The following is a 15,269-nucleotide window of genomic DNA, read 5'->3' as shown; positions in this document are numbered from 1 at the left end:
CCGGTTTCCAAATAATGGATCTCATACCTGTGCAGATATATGACGTGTGTGAATAGCTAATCACAACTACTTTCCTTACAGTGGCAGCTTCCATCTATCTTCCACAATGTGTTAAGTCTCACAATTACAGGGTCACTCTGATGATCTCCTATGTTATTTTTTTTACACTACCCAGCAATTCTTCTAAATCAGCAAACACGTAGCTGGGGTATTGCTCAAAAAATTATTGGTATTTGAGTATATTATTGTAAGAGCTTTCCATTGTTTTTCTTTGCACTGTAGATCTGTCTATTATGTTTCTACAGCATCTGATTTATAATGAGTGTTTATGTGAAGTGTAATTAATTTGTATTTATTGTTATTGCAACTGATCATTCTTTGGTTTGCAGGTGAACTATTTATGTAATAGCTATTCTGTGGGTTAAGTCAGATGCCTTTGATGTAATTCGGAGCTTTATGGATAACCGGTTTCCAAATAATGGATCTCATACCTGTGCAGATATATGACGTGTGTGAATAGCTAATCACAACTACTTTCCTTACAGTGGCAGCTTCCATCTATCTTCCACAATGTGTTAAGTCTCACAATTACAGGGTCACTCTGATGATCTCCTATGTTATTTTTTTTACACTACCCAGCAATTCTTCTAAATCAGCAAACACGTAGCTGGGGTATTGCTCAAAAAATTATTGGTATTTGAGTATATTATTGTAAGAGCTTTCCATTGTTTTTCTTTGCACTGTAGATCTGTCTATTATGTTTCTACAGCATCTGATTTATAATGAGTGTTCATGTGAAGTGTAATTAATTTGTATTTATTGTTATTGCAACTGATCATTCTTTGGTTTGCAGGTGAACTATTTATGTAATAGCTATTCTGTGGGTTAAGTCATTCATTGCACTGACCTCTTGAGTTTCTGTACATGATTTCCATTCTATGATTGTATGACTATGTATCTCTTATTTCCTAGAATTTGAAATATGGGTTTCTACTTATCGCTGATTGACATAGGACAATCACAGCCCAAATTATAACATAAAATAAAATATTTTTTCAAGTGAAACCACATTTCAATAATAACGTTGTAAATGCTACAAATTTGGAAGACTAAAGCTGAGGGAAATCATTGAGGAGAAAATGTTACATACAGTAAGTAGCTGCTTCTAAGCTGAGGGGGATGGTTCATTACTGCAGGAATGCAAATTTATTAATGGCGAGGTAATTATATGAGGCAGCCAATAAGGATCAAATGTTTATTGAGTAATAGAAAACATGACTTCATGAGGAAAAAAAAAAAAGACAAAAATTGATAAGAAAACATGCTTGGGGGTTACTATTAAACGTACAATAAAAAAGAAGAGCCTGGAACCAGCTTGCATGAACCTTCTCCAGCCCAGAGATCACAGAGGGGGCTAGCATGTTTTACATATGTAGAGCTTGAAATCCACTTGCAATCAATCTTAAGGTGCCAGTTGCAAGATGAAACCGCACCACTTATTTTTAAAATAAAAATGCCTTTTATTGAAACGTTTCGGGTCACACCTGACCCTTTGTCTAGCTGACAAAGGGTCAGGAGTGACCCAAGACGTTGCTGTAATGCCCTAAAGGGTTTCGATAAAGACATTTTTATTTTAAAAATAAGTAGTGCTGTTTCTTCTTGCAAACGGAAAGTTTATACCTGTGGAAAAGTGGCCATTGGGAAAACCTGCACCACAAGAAAGAAAAAGCCAGGAGGCTATGCTGACTACTTTGTACGTATCAATCTTAAGGTGGCCATACACAAATTGATAAAAGCCTCTGGACCGATTTGGCAGCTTATTGGCCCGTGTATGGGGCCTGACAGGCTTATCTGACTAATATCTGGCAGAAAATCAGGCAGTTATCTATCAGGCGGGTTTAAAACTGCTGTTGCATGAGGGCCACTGGCTTGTTGATATGGTCCTCGCCCTGATAGTTTGCATTACCATTATTATTGTGATTTGATTGTTTAGCCAAAGGGCTAAATGACTGGATCACAAGCTCACTATGCTTGTATAGTAGAATCAACTCCCAAACTTTGTCAATCTATAGATCCTGGTGCACGTACCCTGACTGGCCACCTTCCAATCCTTTTCAAAGTATTTGATTGAAGTACAGCACCAAAACAAAACGATTTTTGTAGATAAAAATCCCTTTATTAGAACATTGGCAGGACCTGGATAAGCGACGTTTCAAGCTACACAGAGCCTTTTTTCAAGCTTGAAAAAAGCTTGGAAAAATGCTCTGTGTAGCCTGAAACGTCGCTTATCCAGGTCCTGCCAATGTTCTAATAAAGGCATTTTTATCTACAAAAATCTTTTTGTTTTGGTGCTGTACTTCAATCAAACACAAGCTCACTATGGGCATATTGGGGAAAGATCTGCATGTTTGCTGACCTCGCCAAACAAACAGATCTTTACGTGTATTGGTAGCTTAAATTTGTACATGAGCTCTTCCCATGATTAACTGCATATGAAATGTATTGTAATATATAAAAGGATTAAAAAGCCCATTAGCATATCTTCTTCGAATCAACTGCAAATAGGATAACGTATCCACTTGCTTGGACTTTATTGAACGTTCATGATGTTTTTTTACCTGATTGCTTTGAACATGATTGGGGGTGGGTCCTGATCTGGTGCACTCCCCCTAATGTGGGGGATAAATGTTTGTATCACACACTATCAGGCAGGCTTGAGAAAGGGCAAGACCAGGCCCGAAACGTTGCCTGTTACTGACCGATTGTAATAAATTCTAACATTTTGCAAACAAGAGGTGCTGCAGTTTTTCTCTCTTCTGCTATATATTTGGCCCATGGCAAGGGCCTGTACGCTGCTTTGCATTCTGACCGAAAGGGACTTATATGAGGTGGTTGAAGCACGCACATCTGTATACTCAACTAACGTATCCACTTGCGGCCTTTAACAAAGATGAGCCATCTTTTAGCATCTGCATATCAGTGCAAATCCTTTCCTCTAGCTGATGCTCAAGGAAAAAGACTGCTACCTCTTTGTTGTTTGTAAATGGCCAAAAAGCTGCAATGCTCTCAACTTATGGCAATATGATTTCAAATACACTCACAATACGCTGTAAACATGCCAACTTGCAGCACGGCTTTCCTCCGATCACGTGACCCAACATGATATAACAATAGTAATGAAGAAGAAACTGAAGACGCAATGCTGTTACATGCGGTGTACATGCAGTACATCCAAAATTTTCATAGTGTGGAAATAACCAAATGTTTCAGGAGCCTCTCGCTCCCTTCCTCAGTGGTATACTGCACTTGCTTCTTCGATTTCTTCTTCGTTACTATGCTCTCAACTTTGACACGCCCTTTCCATACCACACACACTTAGTAGGGGTTGAGTGGGTTCATTAGCAGCTAGATCAACTTAATCAAAGTCTAATGACTCTCATTTCGTTTTCTCTACAATACAATTCCTGGAGATGAAAGGGAGGTGGTTTAAAGTATGTATGCAGGACCAAGAATACCTGCAGTTGCTTTTTTGCTAACTCCCTGCCGTAAGTGAAGAATGATGGGCTGTGTTGTAATTTGTTTTTGATCAAATTGCAGAAGACTGTTATTCATCAACTTACCAACTCTACTCACCAAATATGGTGTGTAAAATGTAGGATTAAAGCCCATGCCCTAGGTATTAAAGGGGGACACACCACTTTTTAACCCGCTTTATACAGCCACTACATGGTGGTAATGGGAGATTTGGGACCATTCTCATTTGCAATGGGGCCCATACTTTTTGTTTAATTCCATGATGCAAATTGATCCATAAAGTGCAATGGATCTGTTTGGAACTTTAAGTATGGAATTATGGAAAAATGACTTATGTTCTGACTGCAGTTTCATGTTGAGAAAACTTCTGTAAATGTTTTTCACATTAGTCTGCTAGTCCTTAATGTATTTTGTAATGTAGCTATGTTTATTCAGGTCTTTTCACTGTGAGAGAGAAAGATACTAAATGGCAGAGTAAATGTTTTCTTGATGGAGTCAGAAAGAGAACACAGATGAGGAAGTACAGAAGCAAAGCATAAAATAAGAGAGGAACTGTCTCAGCAGGAAGTTGGTAGGGACTTACTGACAAGCACAGACGTGAGACACACTGAAAGGCACAGGAGAGTAAGGACTATTTACTGAATAACAGCAAGGCAAAATCAAGAAAGGTGAGTAACCTGCTTGCTGCCTATTATGAAATATGTAAAGCTCAAAAATGTTCCTGCATATTGTGTTATAGCAAGTATAATAATGACAATGCAAACGCACATGTCATTGTATCCACAGCATTACAACCTGAATGTTCAGTATGTGTTTTACTTAACTTTCTGTTTTTAAATTTACGTTGAATTGACCTGCAAAAAATATCCATAAAATTGGCATGATCTCTTTTAACTTCAACAGACTCCGCACTTGTGCAACAAAGCAGAAGTAAAAATAAAATACTTGTCTATGCAGGCAATATGTATAACTTGTGTACTGTGCAGATGCCAACCAATCAAAACTTCAGGTGCAGACCAAAAAAAAAACATGTGGGAAACTGTGTAAACTTCAGAATTCCAGAGAATAAATATCTTACCAGTTCAAAAAAAGGGCTAAGATTTTGTTTGACTTATCACATCCCCAGTTTACATTTTATTATTCTTCTCCACCTCTTTCTCATTACTCTTCAACTTCCCACTTGCATTTCTCTTCAGTTAGCAAATATTGTTTCCTATAAAGACTAAATAAGGAGATGGTGAAGTGCCACTTTCAGCCCTCTCTTCTTTATACGCCTTCCTGTGTAGGAGTTATCAGAAATACAGTCAACTAAATGATTTAGTAGATGGTGAAATAACGCAATAAAGTCATGCAATACAAAATGAAAAGGATTTGTATAATCTTTAAATGGAACGATCATGAAAACAAAACTTTTATTTTATTTTAATATTATGGAAATACGAAATCTCTTCGGGCAATGACAAATCTCCTCTAGCATGGACTACTAACCTCCTCCAAAGCTTTCCTAGCAGCTAACATGCAAATCAGCGACAGGGAAACATAAGCATTGCCGCTACTTTATGAAGTAGCCCAAAGTTTCCTTACAACTAATCTCATTTGTCATTGCCCTTAAATACGAGCAATTTAGTATTTTGTACTAGTTCTGAAATAACCGGGTTAGTCTTCTCTACCTTCTCCGCAATCTATCCCTCTACAGTAGTTAAGGCCTAGTACAAGAGTCTGTTTTTAATGAACAATGCTCAGAATTCCCTGTTTCCTTTGCCTAGATGATGTATATGAGTTGTCTTTCAATGTCTACATGTACAGAAAGGAGGATATTGAATATTACTGAGGAGATCTACCCAAATTCTAAGCAATTTTCACATCTACTTCAATTAAAGCTTTTCAAATTGTTTGCACTATGTTGCTGTCACGAAAGTTATATATACATTCGTATTGTGTTATATAGAATGTGTAGCAAATATAGCATGGATGTGATATATATATATTCATTTACTGTGACACAGATATTTCTGAAACAAACCACTTCCTGAGGAACTTCTACTACGCTGCAACTAGACATTGCAGAAGAGCTCTATTAATGCAATACAATTTGCAATGCAGAGAATCACACTGATAGCAACACCATGACAAAATGAAAAACATAAGGAAGCTTAGCAAGGGTGTTGTACAGTGCAGCAGAAAATGCTGGTACTTTATAATTACATAGAAAAATAGCACCTTCGGTAAAGAACTATAGTTAAACTATGGCTAGGATAACTAAACCCTAAAAATGAATATATCTAGAAATGCTATATGTTATATACTAAGCTTAATGCATCAGCCCAATTGTTCAGCACCTCTATAACTAGAATGATCCAGGCCTTCAAAGTTGACAGTGACAGCTCTGGGCAGCTATTGAGGTGTTAAGCTTTGGGATCACTACAAATAATTAAGCAGAAAATGAGGTTCATCTGTCATGCAAGCTGATGCTTCAGGAAAGATGATTACATTCTGGTATTAACTGCACTTTTTCTGAGGTGCCATATAATGAGAATCTGAATTAACTACTAGTCAGCCTTTAATTGTGATATTTATATTCTATATAAATACACTATATTGTGAGTTGATCCCTAAGCTGCTTAATTGACAGCAGCCTAGAGCATGGGCAGTGAATCAGCAGAAAATAAGATGGAGATCTACAGTAGCCTCTTTGCAGGCACAGATCTTCCCTGTGGTTGCCTTGTGCTGGTACAGAAGCCCAGAACATAAGGTACAACATTTCTTCCCTACTTCTTTGTTAAACTTTAGTCCTCTGTTAAGAACATGTGTGTCTAATTGCATTCCATTAAAGCTAAAGAAACAATACAGTGAGATAGAAAGACCTGCATTGCTAGGGACCATTATCAGCCAATCTTTACCCAAAAATTGGGTAAGAAAAAAAAAGTGCTGGCTTTTCTACAATTACAGTATTTAATTTCATCTTAAAACTGTGGCTATGGATTAAAACACTTAGGGGTAGATTTATCAAAGGTCGAGTTGAATTTTCAAATGAAAAAAAAATTCTAATTCGAGCTGTTTTTTTGTGTACTTTGACTAGGGAATGGTCCAAATTCGATTTGAATTTGAAAAAAAATCGACTATCGAAATGTATCATCTGTCTCTTTAAAAAATTCGTCTTCGACCATCCGCCATCTAAAACCTGCCGAATTGTTGATTTAGCCTATGGGGGACCTCCTAGAATCTATTTGGAGTCAATTGGTGGACTTCGAATTGAATTTGATCGAATGCGCTATTCCTTTGATTCGTATAATTCGAATTCGGCCGAATACGGACCTATTTGATTGAAAACTGACCTATTTGACAAAAAAAAACTGACTTAATTCCGGTTGGTCTTTTTTGATTTCAAATTTTTTAAATTCGAAATTCGACCCTTGATAAATATGCCCCTTAACACCTTGTCACTAAGCAGCATCTATTTAAATGAGCAAAATGCTAGTTCAGCAGCATAAATTAAGATACACAAACATTGTGGATACAAACGGGGGAATGTAATTAAAGTCGCAAAGAGCAAAACAATTTGCACCAATAAGACTAAAAATCCACAGCTCGCAATGCAATATTGTTCCTTAAACTGTTATTGCATTGCGAACAGCGCCGTTTCTGTATGCATTGCTGCCTGAGGCGGCTCCAGTAATGCCGCCCCCCAGCCTCAGCTCGCCTCATTGGCGGATCGCCCCTGATTGCGAATTATAATTACGCATTCTTAAGAAGTGCTTGAAGGTGTCGTAATAATTTGGAGCAAACATAACTTTTTCAGCTAGAAGTTTTATTACATTGACTGTGCTGCTTCATCCAAAAATATTGCTTTTACATCTATATTTTTGGCCCTGTGGATTCCATTGATTGCTGGGTGGCCCATTTCTGTTTATCTGCTTAAAGGAATTGTACAGTGTAAAAATAAAAACTGTGTAAATAGACAGGCTGTGCAAAATAAAAAATGTTTCTAATATAGTTAGTTTGCCAAAATGTAATGTATAAAGGCTGGAGTGACTGGATGTGTCAGTTCACTACTTCCTGCTTTTCAGCTCTCTTGGTTTACACTGTCTGGTTACCCTGGTTACCAGGCAGTAACCAATCAGATACTTGAGGGGGGGCCACATGGGTCATATCTGTTGCTTTTGAATCTGAGCTGAATGCTGAGGGTCAATTACAAACTCACTGAACAGAAATGTACCATATGGCCCCCCTTCAAGTCGCTGACTAACTCAGAGTTATAGAGCTGAAAAGCAGGAAGTTGGATTCTGGCTGTTTTATTAGACATCTGTTCACTCTAGCCTTTATATATCACATTTTTGCCTAATTAACTATATTAGAAACATTTTTTATTTTGCACAGCCTATCTATTTATCCAGTTTTTAATTTCACACTGAACTATTCCTTTAATAGTGATGCCATTCCAGTACCCATTGCTCTCACTGTATAATGTGCTCTACATCCTACCCAACTCATGTGCTGCAGATGCTTCCATAGTTAACCTACTGACTATTTAGCTTCTTGAGGATGTTGAACAGTACCTTGGTGACTGGTAGCTAAATAATTAGTAAGTATGTAAGAATGAAGGGAATTTAGCAAAAGGTGGGAACGTGTTGCTTAGCTATATCTCCTGATCATGAAGATTGTCTCTGGAATAGGGGGAGTGGTTTATAAAGGGATTCACTGCGTAGCGCTGTATGACACGACTTTCTATACCGTCCCTCGATTTTACTCTGAAAATCTGGTCACCTTAATTTGACTATAGAAACAAAAATAAATGGAGGTAGTGTCGGACTGGGCCGGCGAGAAACCGGGAAAAAACCCGGTGGGCCACGGGCTTTTGTGGGCCCCGACGGCCCAGATCTAAGTGGCGCAAGCCCTCTTTGTCGGGGGTGAAATAAAAATTTTGAGCGTACGCACTGATGTCACGCTTTGCGCATACTTAGACACCCGGCACTGCGTGCATATGGACAAGCGTTACACAGCGCTACTTAGTGGTGAGGGGGGCCTGAGCAGTAGCCCCAGTGGGCCCCCCGAGTCCAACCCTGATTGGAGGTCACTCTAATTTGCCATTTTAAAAAATAAGGGCCGTCCCCTGGGAGCATAGGATTCACGGTGCACACAAACAAACCATACATGTTAGATCACATGAGCCAATTAACAGACAGAGTTGTGTCTTTTGCTTCCACACTTCTTCCTGTTACAGTTAGAGTTGTAGTATTTCTGGTCAGGTGATCTCTGAGGCAGCACACAGACCATCACTAAATGGTGGTTCAAGGCAAGAGATGTAAAAGGGCAAGATTTACTTAAATATATATACCAGTTTGGTAAAATTCTTAAATATAAACTATCTGTTGCTTAAATATTCATTGTGGAGGAAAAATTCTCCTTTAATAATGCAAACAACATGCTCTACAGTTAATTGTGCATCAAAACCATGTCAAATCAACAGCCATGTTTAAATACATACCACCAAATAGTAACCAGAGAATGAAGAAATACAAGGAAGCGGACACCCTTGTCAGAGAAAAACCCCAACATTTCGGCGTAAAGCCTTTCTTTTAGAATTCCCATTGAGAAAGGCTTTATGCTGAAACGTTGGGGTATTTATAACAATACCACCTGAGTTTGTACAGCATATTATTTATTTTGCGTGTACAAGCCCCTAACAGTAAAATACCTTAATTTGACTATATTGTCTCTTGTATGCACACAATGCCATATACATCAGCCACACATGCTATTTTTTTAATTGATCAATGAATCTTTTTAATCTTTAGTAGCACGAGTGCTGACTTTCTCCTGCTATAAAAGAACTGGATAAGTTAATCTTGTTAGTGGAAACCAAATATCTGTGAACAAAATCCTAAAAATGAATTACACCTCCAAAGAGTCAGAGGTGCAGTTATCAGCTTTGGACTGCTGGTGGCACTGGGGCATCTTCCCCTGCGACTCACTTGCAGCACGAAAAGCAATTCGAAATCCGTTCTGCATTTGGGAAATCCCAGCTCAGGAAAAACAAACAAGGACTTGAAGGAGAAGGAAAGCTATGGAGGCATTTTATTGCCAATAGATTAGCTGCAATAGTGCAAGCTAGAATGCTATATTTATTCTGTAGAATGTTTTACCATACCTGAGTAAACAGCTCTAGAAACGCTCTATTTGTTTAGGATAGGAGCTGCAGTATTAACATGGTGTGACATCACTTCCTGCCTGAGTCTCTCCCTGCTCTGGGCTCAGATTACAGTACAGAAGGGAGGGGTGGGGGGAGAGGAGCAAACTGAGCATGCTCTTGCCCAGGGCAATGAGGTTTAAGCTGAAGGCAGGAAGTCTGATACAGAAGCCCATGTGTACACAATAGAAGGAAAGAAATGCTGTGTTTCTTTTGACAGGGGACTCAGAGCAGCATTACTTTGGGGGTTTACTGGTATATTTAGATGGACCTTTCTGATAAGGCTTACTTAGTTTTAACCTTTCCTTCTCCTTTGATATAAAAATTATTAATTCTTCTCAAACACTTGCTCAAAAAAATACTTACCACAGTGTAATCAAGTGCAAAAATTGCAAGGTGAAACCGATATGTGTTATATGTTAGCAAACATTTTGTAACATTCTTTTAGAAATCTGTAATGGACAGCACTCCAAACTTTCATTAAAAATCCTTTATTTTAACCAGCAGGGCAACAGTAACACAGTCTTTTATCAAAGGGAATCTAGTGTCAAATGCCAGCAAGTGTATATATAAAAAAAAAATATATATATATGTGCTGGTCTGAAGATAATTGATATATATATATACATATATATATATATATATACATATATATATACATATACATATATATATATATATATATATATATACACATATATATATATATATATATATATATATATATATATATATATATATATATATATATATATATATATATATACACATATATATATATATCAATTATCTTCAGACCAGCACTCCCTTTAAAAACTTGGCAATTTTATTGTTGCATAGTATCAAATACCCGACGTTTCGGTCCACATTTGGACCTTTTTTTTTTAAAGGGAGTGCTGATCTGAAGATAATTGATACATACAAAATTACCGTGCACCCCGCCATTAACAGCAGCTTTGGAGTGCGGATACTCATTGGAAAGCATATATATTTATATATATATGCAGTCCCACAGTACCAGCACTCAGACAGATGTTGCCAGTGGTGCACGATCAATAAATCGTATATAGTCTTATGAAGGATCAGCACACACTGTTCTGTAGTGAAGTAATAGTGTTTATTTTCAAACAAAACACATTTTTATCCGTTGTTTCGGTCCCACCTGGGGACCTTTTTCAAGGATCCTTGAAAAAGGTCCCCAGGTGGGACCGAAACGTCGGATAAAAATGTGTTTTGTTTGAAAATAAACACTATTACTTCACTACAGAACAGTGTGTGCTGATCCTTCATAAGACTATTTATATATATATATATATATATATATATATATATATATATATATATATATATATATATATATATATATATATTGAATAAAGTACCCCCTCTTGTAAAATATAACAATATTATTAGTTACCGAGGAGTTTTATGACCATATAAAAACAGGCGGCCGAAGGTTACCCCGAGGTAACTTCTAATATCCTAATATTTTGCAACTGGGGGTACTTTATTATAATACACAAGTTTTAGAGAGTCATGTGACAGAAATGACATCAGAACTCACCGTTTATAACTGATGACATCAGAACTCACCGTTTATAAGGATATAGTTAATTTACAAGATATTCATGGCTTTTGTGTATTATATATATATATATATATATATATATATATATATATATATATATATATATATATATATATATATATATATACACAGGCCCAGATTTATGGAAAGGCCACCCAGGAACGGGCCTAGGGCAGCAGGATTTTAGGGGGCAGCATGCCTACCCATACCAACATTGGTTTAGAATTTTCAGGAGAATAGCTATCCCCATAGCTCAGGTTGCAATGATGATAGTTTGCGCAAATAAAAGGGAGGGAACAGGGGCGATGAACAGCAGTGGGCCTAGGGGCACCCACTATGTAAACGCTTGTATATATGTTTGTATCACCTGTAAATATGTCAGGAAGTGGGAGGGGATACAAACTTCTTGTTGAAAATGTGAGAAAAGTGAAAAGATAAAAAAATGCTTTCTAGAACAGCATTAAAGGAGACATATAGGATATGTGTACCCCCCTCACTAATAGGCAGTAATGAATAATATATTGTGCTGGTTTCACTTTGGGCTAAAAGTTAATATTAGCTTTAAAAATGGCACATTTATTGGAGTGCCCCATAGATCTGTAACAGTCTCTGTTTGTGTTTCCAATGTGGGGTGGGTGTCCTGTAACGGTCCCTGCCAGAAGCACAGTTGGAGAGGGATAACTAATCACAGCCCTTCCGTCACACAAGCAAAGACAGGCTTCAGTTCCCTATCAGGTCAGCCTAGCTGTTGATTGGTTCCTATCCTACAATGCAGTGTGCTGAGTGCAGCAGCTCCCTTGCACAGCCTGGGAAAGGAGGTAGCGGGAATGGAACAGATGGGTGGGACAAGTAGTGTTTTTTGCGGAAAAATTCAATAAAGCAGTGTGAAACACTACGTTTTTTTAAGCACAATCCTCCTATATATAAAAGAGTAAAAAGCACTGATACATTCTTGTTTTTCACACAAAATGTCTCTTAAATAATTGGAAGTGTTTGTTTAGATGGTAATTGCTTCTCCGAGAACTGCATAATCCCTCCCCTCCCTCTAACATCGCACAGTGTTTTGTATGGACACTGTTCCATATTTCATTGACATATCCAAATATGGTCTTATTTTCAATTTGAATAACTTATTAAATGTGGCCCTTTGGCTACTTCTGAAAAGGAATCCAAGTGATGTTCTGATCTGAAAGTTTGAGGGTTTAAACAAAAATTAGTGTAAATAGTCAAAGGTACTTTTCCAGCAGGTAAGTAATTCCTGTTCTTGTTACTGTTGCACAAATAACAAAATTAAAAATAGTAACTGCATTAAAAGGGTTGGTTATAGTATTTTATGTTATAGTATGTTATAGATCCGAACAGGCAAAGAACTATAGCACTTTGAGGCTACAATACTATTGTTACTTTTATTATTTATCATTCTATTTAGGCCCTATTCCAGTTATCTTGCAGTATCTGAAATTAAACCACTGCCTGGTTGCTGTGGTTAACTGGACCGTAGCACCCAGCTGCTGAATTTCCACACTGTAGGGCTACTGAACAAAAAATAACTCAAAAACCACAAACAAAACCAAAAACTGATTGTAGTCTTAGAATATGACTATCTACATCATACTAAAATTTATTGAAATGGCGAACTGTCCATTTAAGGAAATAAGTATTCTTACTGATACACATCCAGCCTTCTTAAAGGCCTGTCTTTAAGAAATATAGCTAAACGTATGTATCGAGAAACCCACAAACTCAGTGATCTAAACATCAAATGTATGCTGTAGAACTAAGGTCTACCTGGGTAAACGATCACCCTCTTCCTTCACATTTTCTTTCATTCCAGAAAACACTGATTACCTCCAAAAGCTATTTCTGTATGTATTGGCTTTGCAAAACCTCGTTATCTGACACTAGAAGAATGAGCAAGAAAATTCTTTGAAATATTGAGTGTTTTCCCATAATTTCTATATATTATTATTATTCAAATTTTGTGTTGCCAAAAAAAGAAAACCCGCAATAAAAATAACAGAAACATGAATTCATCATTTATATACCTACCTGAAGAGTTGCAGAAATATATATATACTTGGCCATCTGCTGTGTTTGTGGGGTTAACACAGCTGCTCTCTCTGTTTCTAGTCTCTATTTGTAATGTTTGCAAAATTATAGTAAAGTTGTATAGTCAGTTGTGGTTCTGGTCAACAGGTTGTTGTCACCTTTACTTTCCAAATGCTTAGGAGCATGATTTTTGGGTTCCTAAATAGAAGTCCATTTGTGTCCCAGTTTCACTTTTGTTGTTTACTTCTAGATGTGGAGGGCTGCAGTGGGACACAACGTGACTGTGAATGAAGCAGGAGGAGATGACTGGGAAACTGACCCTGACTTTGTGGTGAGTTCTAAATTACCCAATATCCCTTTTATTCATCTGAGGAACCATCCTCTCTGCTTAATGTAAAAAAAAAAAAAAAAAAAAGTCATACCATTTTGTATTTGAAGGCCCACTGGGTAGGCACTGACTTGAATTATTAGCTCTCTTGAATTATTACTGACTTGAATTATTAGCTCTCTTGGTTTACACTGACTGGTTACCAGGCAGTAACCAATCAGAGACTTGAGGGGGGCCAAATGGTCATGGCATCTGTTGCTTTTGAATCTGAGCTGCATGCTGAGGATCAGTTGCAATTGTACCATGTGCCCCCCCCCCCTTCAAGTCACTGACTGACTCAGAGTTAGAGAGCTGAAAAGCAGGAAGTAGTGTTCTGGCTATTATGTTACACATCCAGTCACTCCAGCCTTTATATATTACATTTTTGGCTAACTAACTATATAAGAAACATGTTTTATTTTGCACAGCCTATCTATTTACACAGTTTTTATTTTTCACAGTAAACTGTTTCTTTAAGGTGAGCGAGGGACCGAGTGCTGGAGAGTCTAAGTTCTATAGAGTCACATCCAACATAACATGCATGTGAAATGGTGCCTCTGTGAAAAATAGGTGGCAGCAGTGGGATTTTAGTTTATTTTATTCGATTATTTGTGCTTAAATTAAGTGTTTAACCCTTTCACTAAACGCAGTAAAACCTTGCGTGCCCTGCTATGGTCTGGTAACTCACCAAATGGTATGACAGCCTTATTAATCTGCTTGTAAGCTGAAGCTAAGGCATCAAAGGATGTGACACCTTTGTCTGGCTGGCCAGTACCAGACCCTGATTATGAGATTCTCTGTTACATTTACCTTGAGCTGTGCCAGTCAGGCACGTTTCAGGGGCTGCTGCCGCCTGAGGCAGCAGCCCCAATGCCGCCCCTCCTCCTGCTCCGCTCTTCTAACTACCAGCGTCGGAGCGGGTGGAGGAGGGGCCGCATCGCTATTGCGCTCACTGCGCTAGAAGAGCCGAATTTCCGTTTTAAAAAACGGAAATTCGGCTCTTAAAGTTACCAGAGGCGGCTTTTTGCCGCCCCTGGTAACTGGCCGCTCCGTGCCGCCTGAGGCAAGATTCTCACCTTGCCTCATGGCCGGAGCAGCCCTGGTGCCAGTTAACCCTGGCATGGCATTGAACAAAACACTGTGAATTTGAATTGATGTTGTAGGTTTTTTTTTTAAAATTGCAAGTTTATTGTGTATTGATATAGTAAGAATATAGGCAGAATCAAAATCTACAAGTTGATGGTGTAGTTTTAAAGAATTCTATTTACCCAAAGAATAAAGATGTGGTGGGAGTTAGAGTGACAGACAATGTTTTCACTAAGCACTTGAGCATGTTATGTGGCCAGCACACAACAAATTGTGGAGTACCCACTAATATATGCACAAATCCAGTACTTGCCGAGACTTGTGCACAATAAACTCAAAAAGAAAATGAAGAAAAATAGCCCCTTTACTCTTGGAAATGCACCATCGGTATTACAACTAATATGAGGATAAGAGGAGCTCTCCGTATTTGGCATTATATGACAGCTGTGTGACGATCT

At 37.9% G+C, this 15,269-nt stretch overlaps 1 protein-coding gene across 2 annotated transcripts in view; it reads left to right on the top strand.

The window, feature by feature from the left end:
- Positions 1-3,993: 3,993 nt before the first annotated feature.
- hcls1.S (hematopoietic cell-specific Lyn substrate 1 S homeolog) overlaps positions 3,994-15,269 on the top strand; it is a 37,358-nt gene continuing 26,082 nt past the window's right edge. The window contains exons 1-2 of one of the 2 annotated variants that reach the window (XM_018250845.2): positions 3,994-4,202; positions 13,609-13,689. In XM_018250845.2, the coding sequence (XP_018106334.1) occupies positions 13,609-13,689 (81 nt within the window). In that variant the 5' untranslated portion in view covers positions 3,994-4,202. 2 annotated transcript variants of the gene reach the window in all.

The sequence above is a fragment of the Xenopus laevis genome, chromosome 3L (assembly GCF_017654675.1).
Source record: "Xenopus laevis strain J_2021 chromosome 3L, Xenopus_laevis_v10.1, whole genome shotgun sequence".
Classification (NCBI taxonomy): domain Eukaryota; kingdom Metazoa; phylum Chordata; class Amphibia; order Anura; family Pipidae; genus Xenopus; species Xenopus laevis.
Note: the sequence above shows the minus strand (reverse complement) of the source record. Positions and strands in the feature narration are given on the sequence as shown.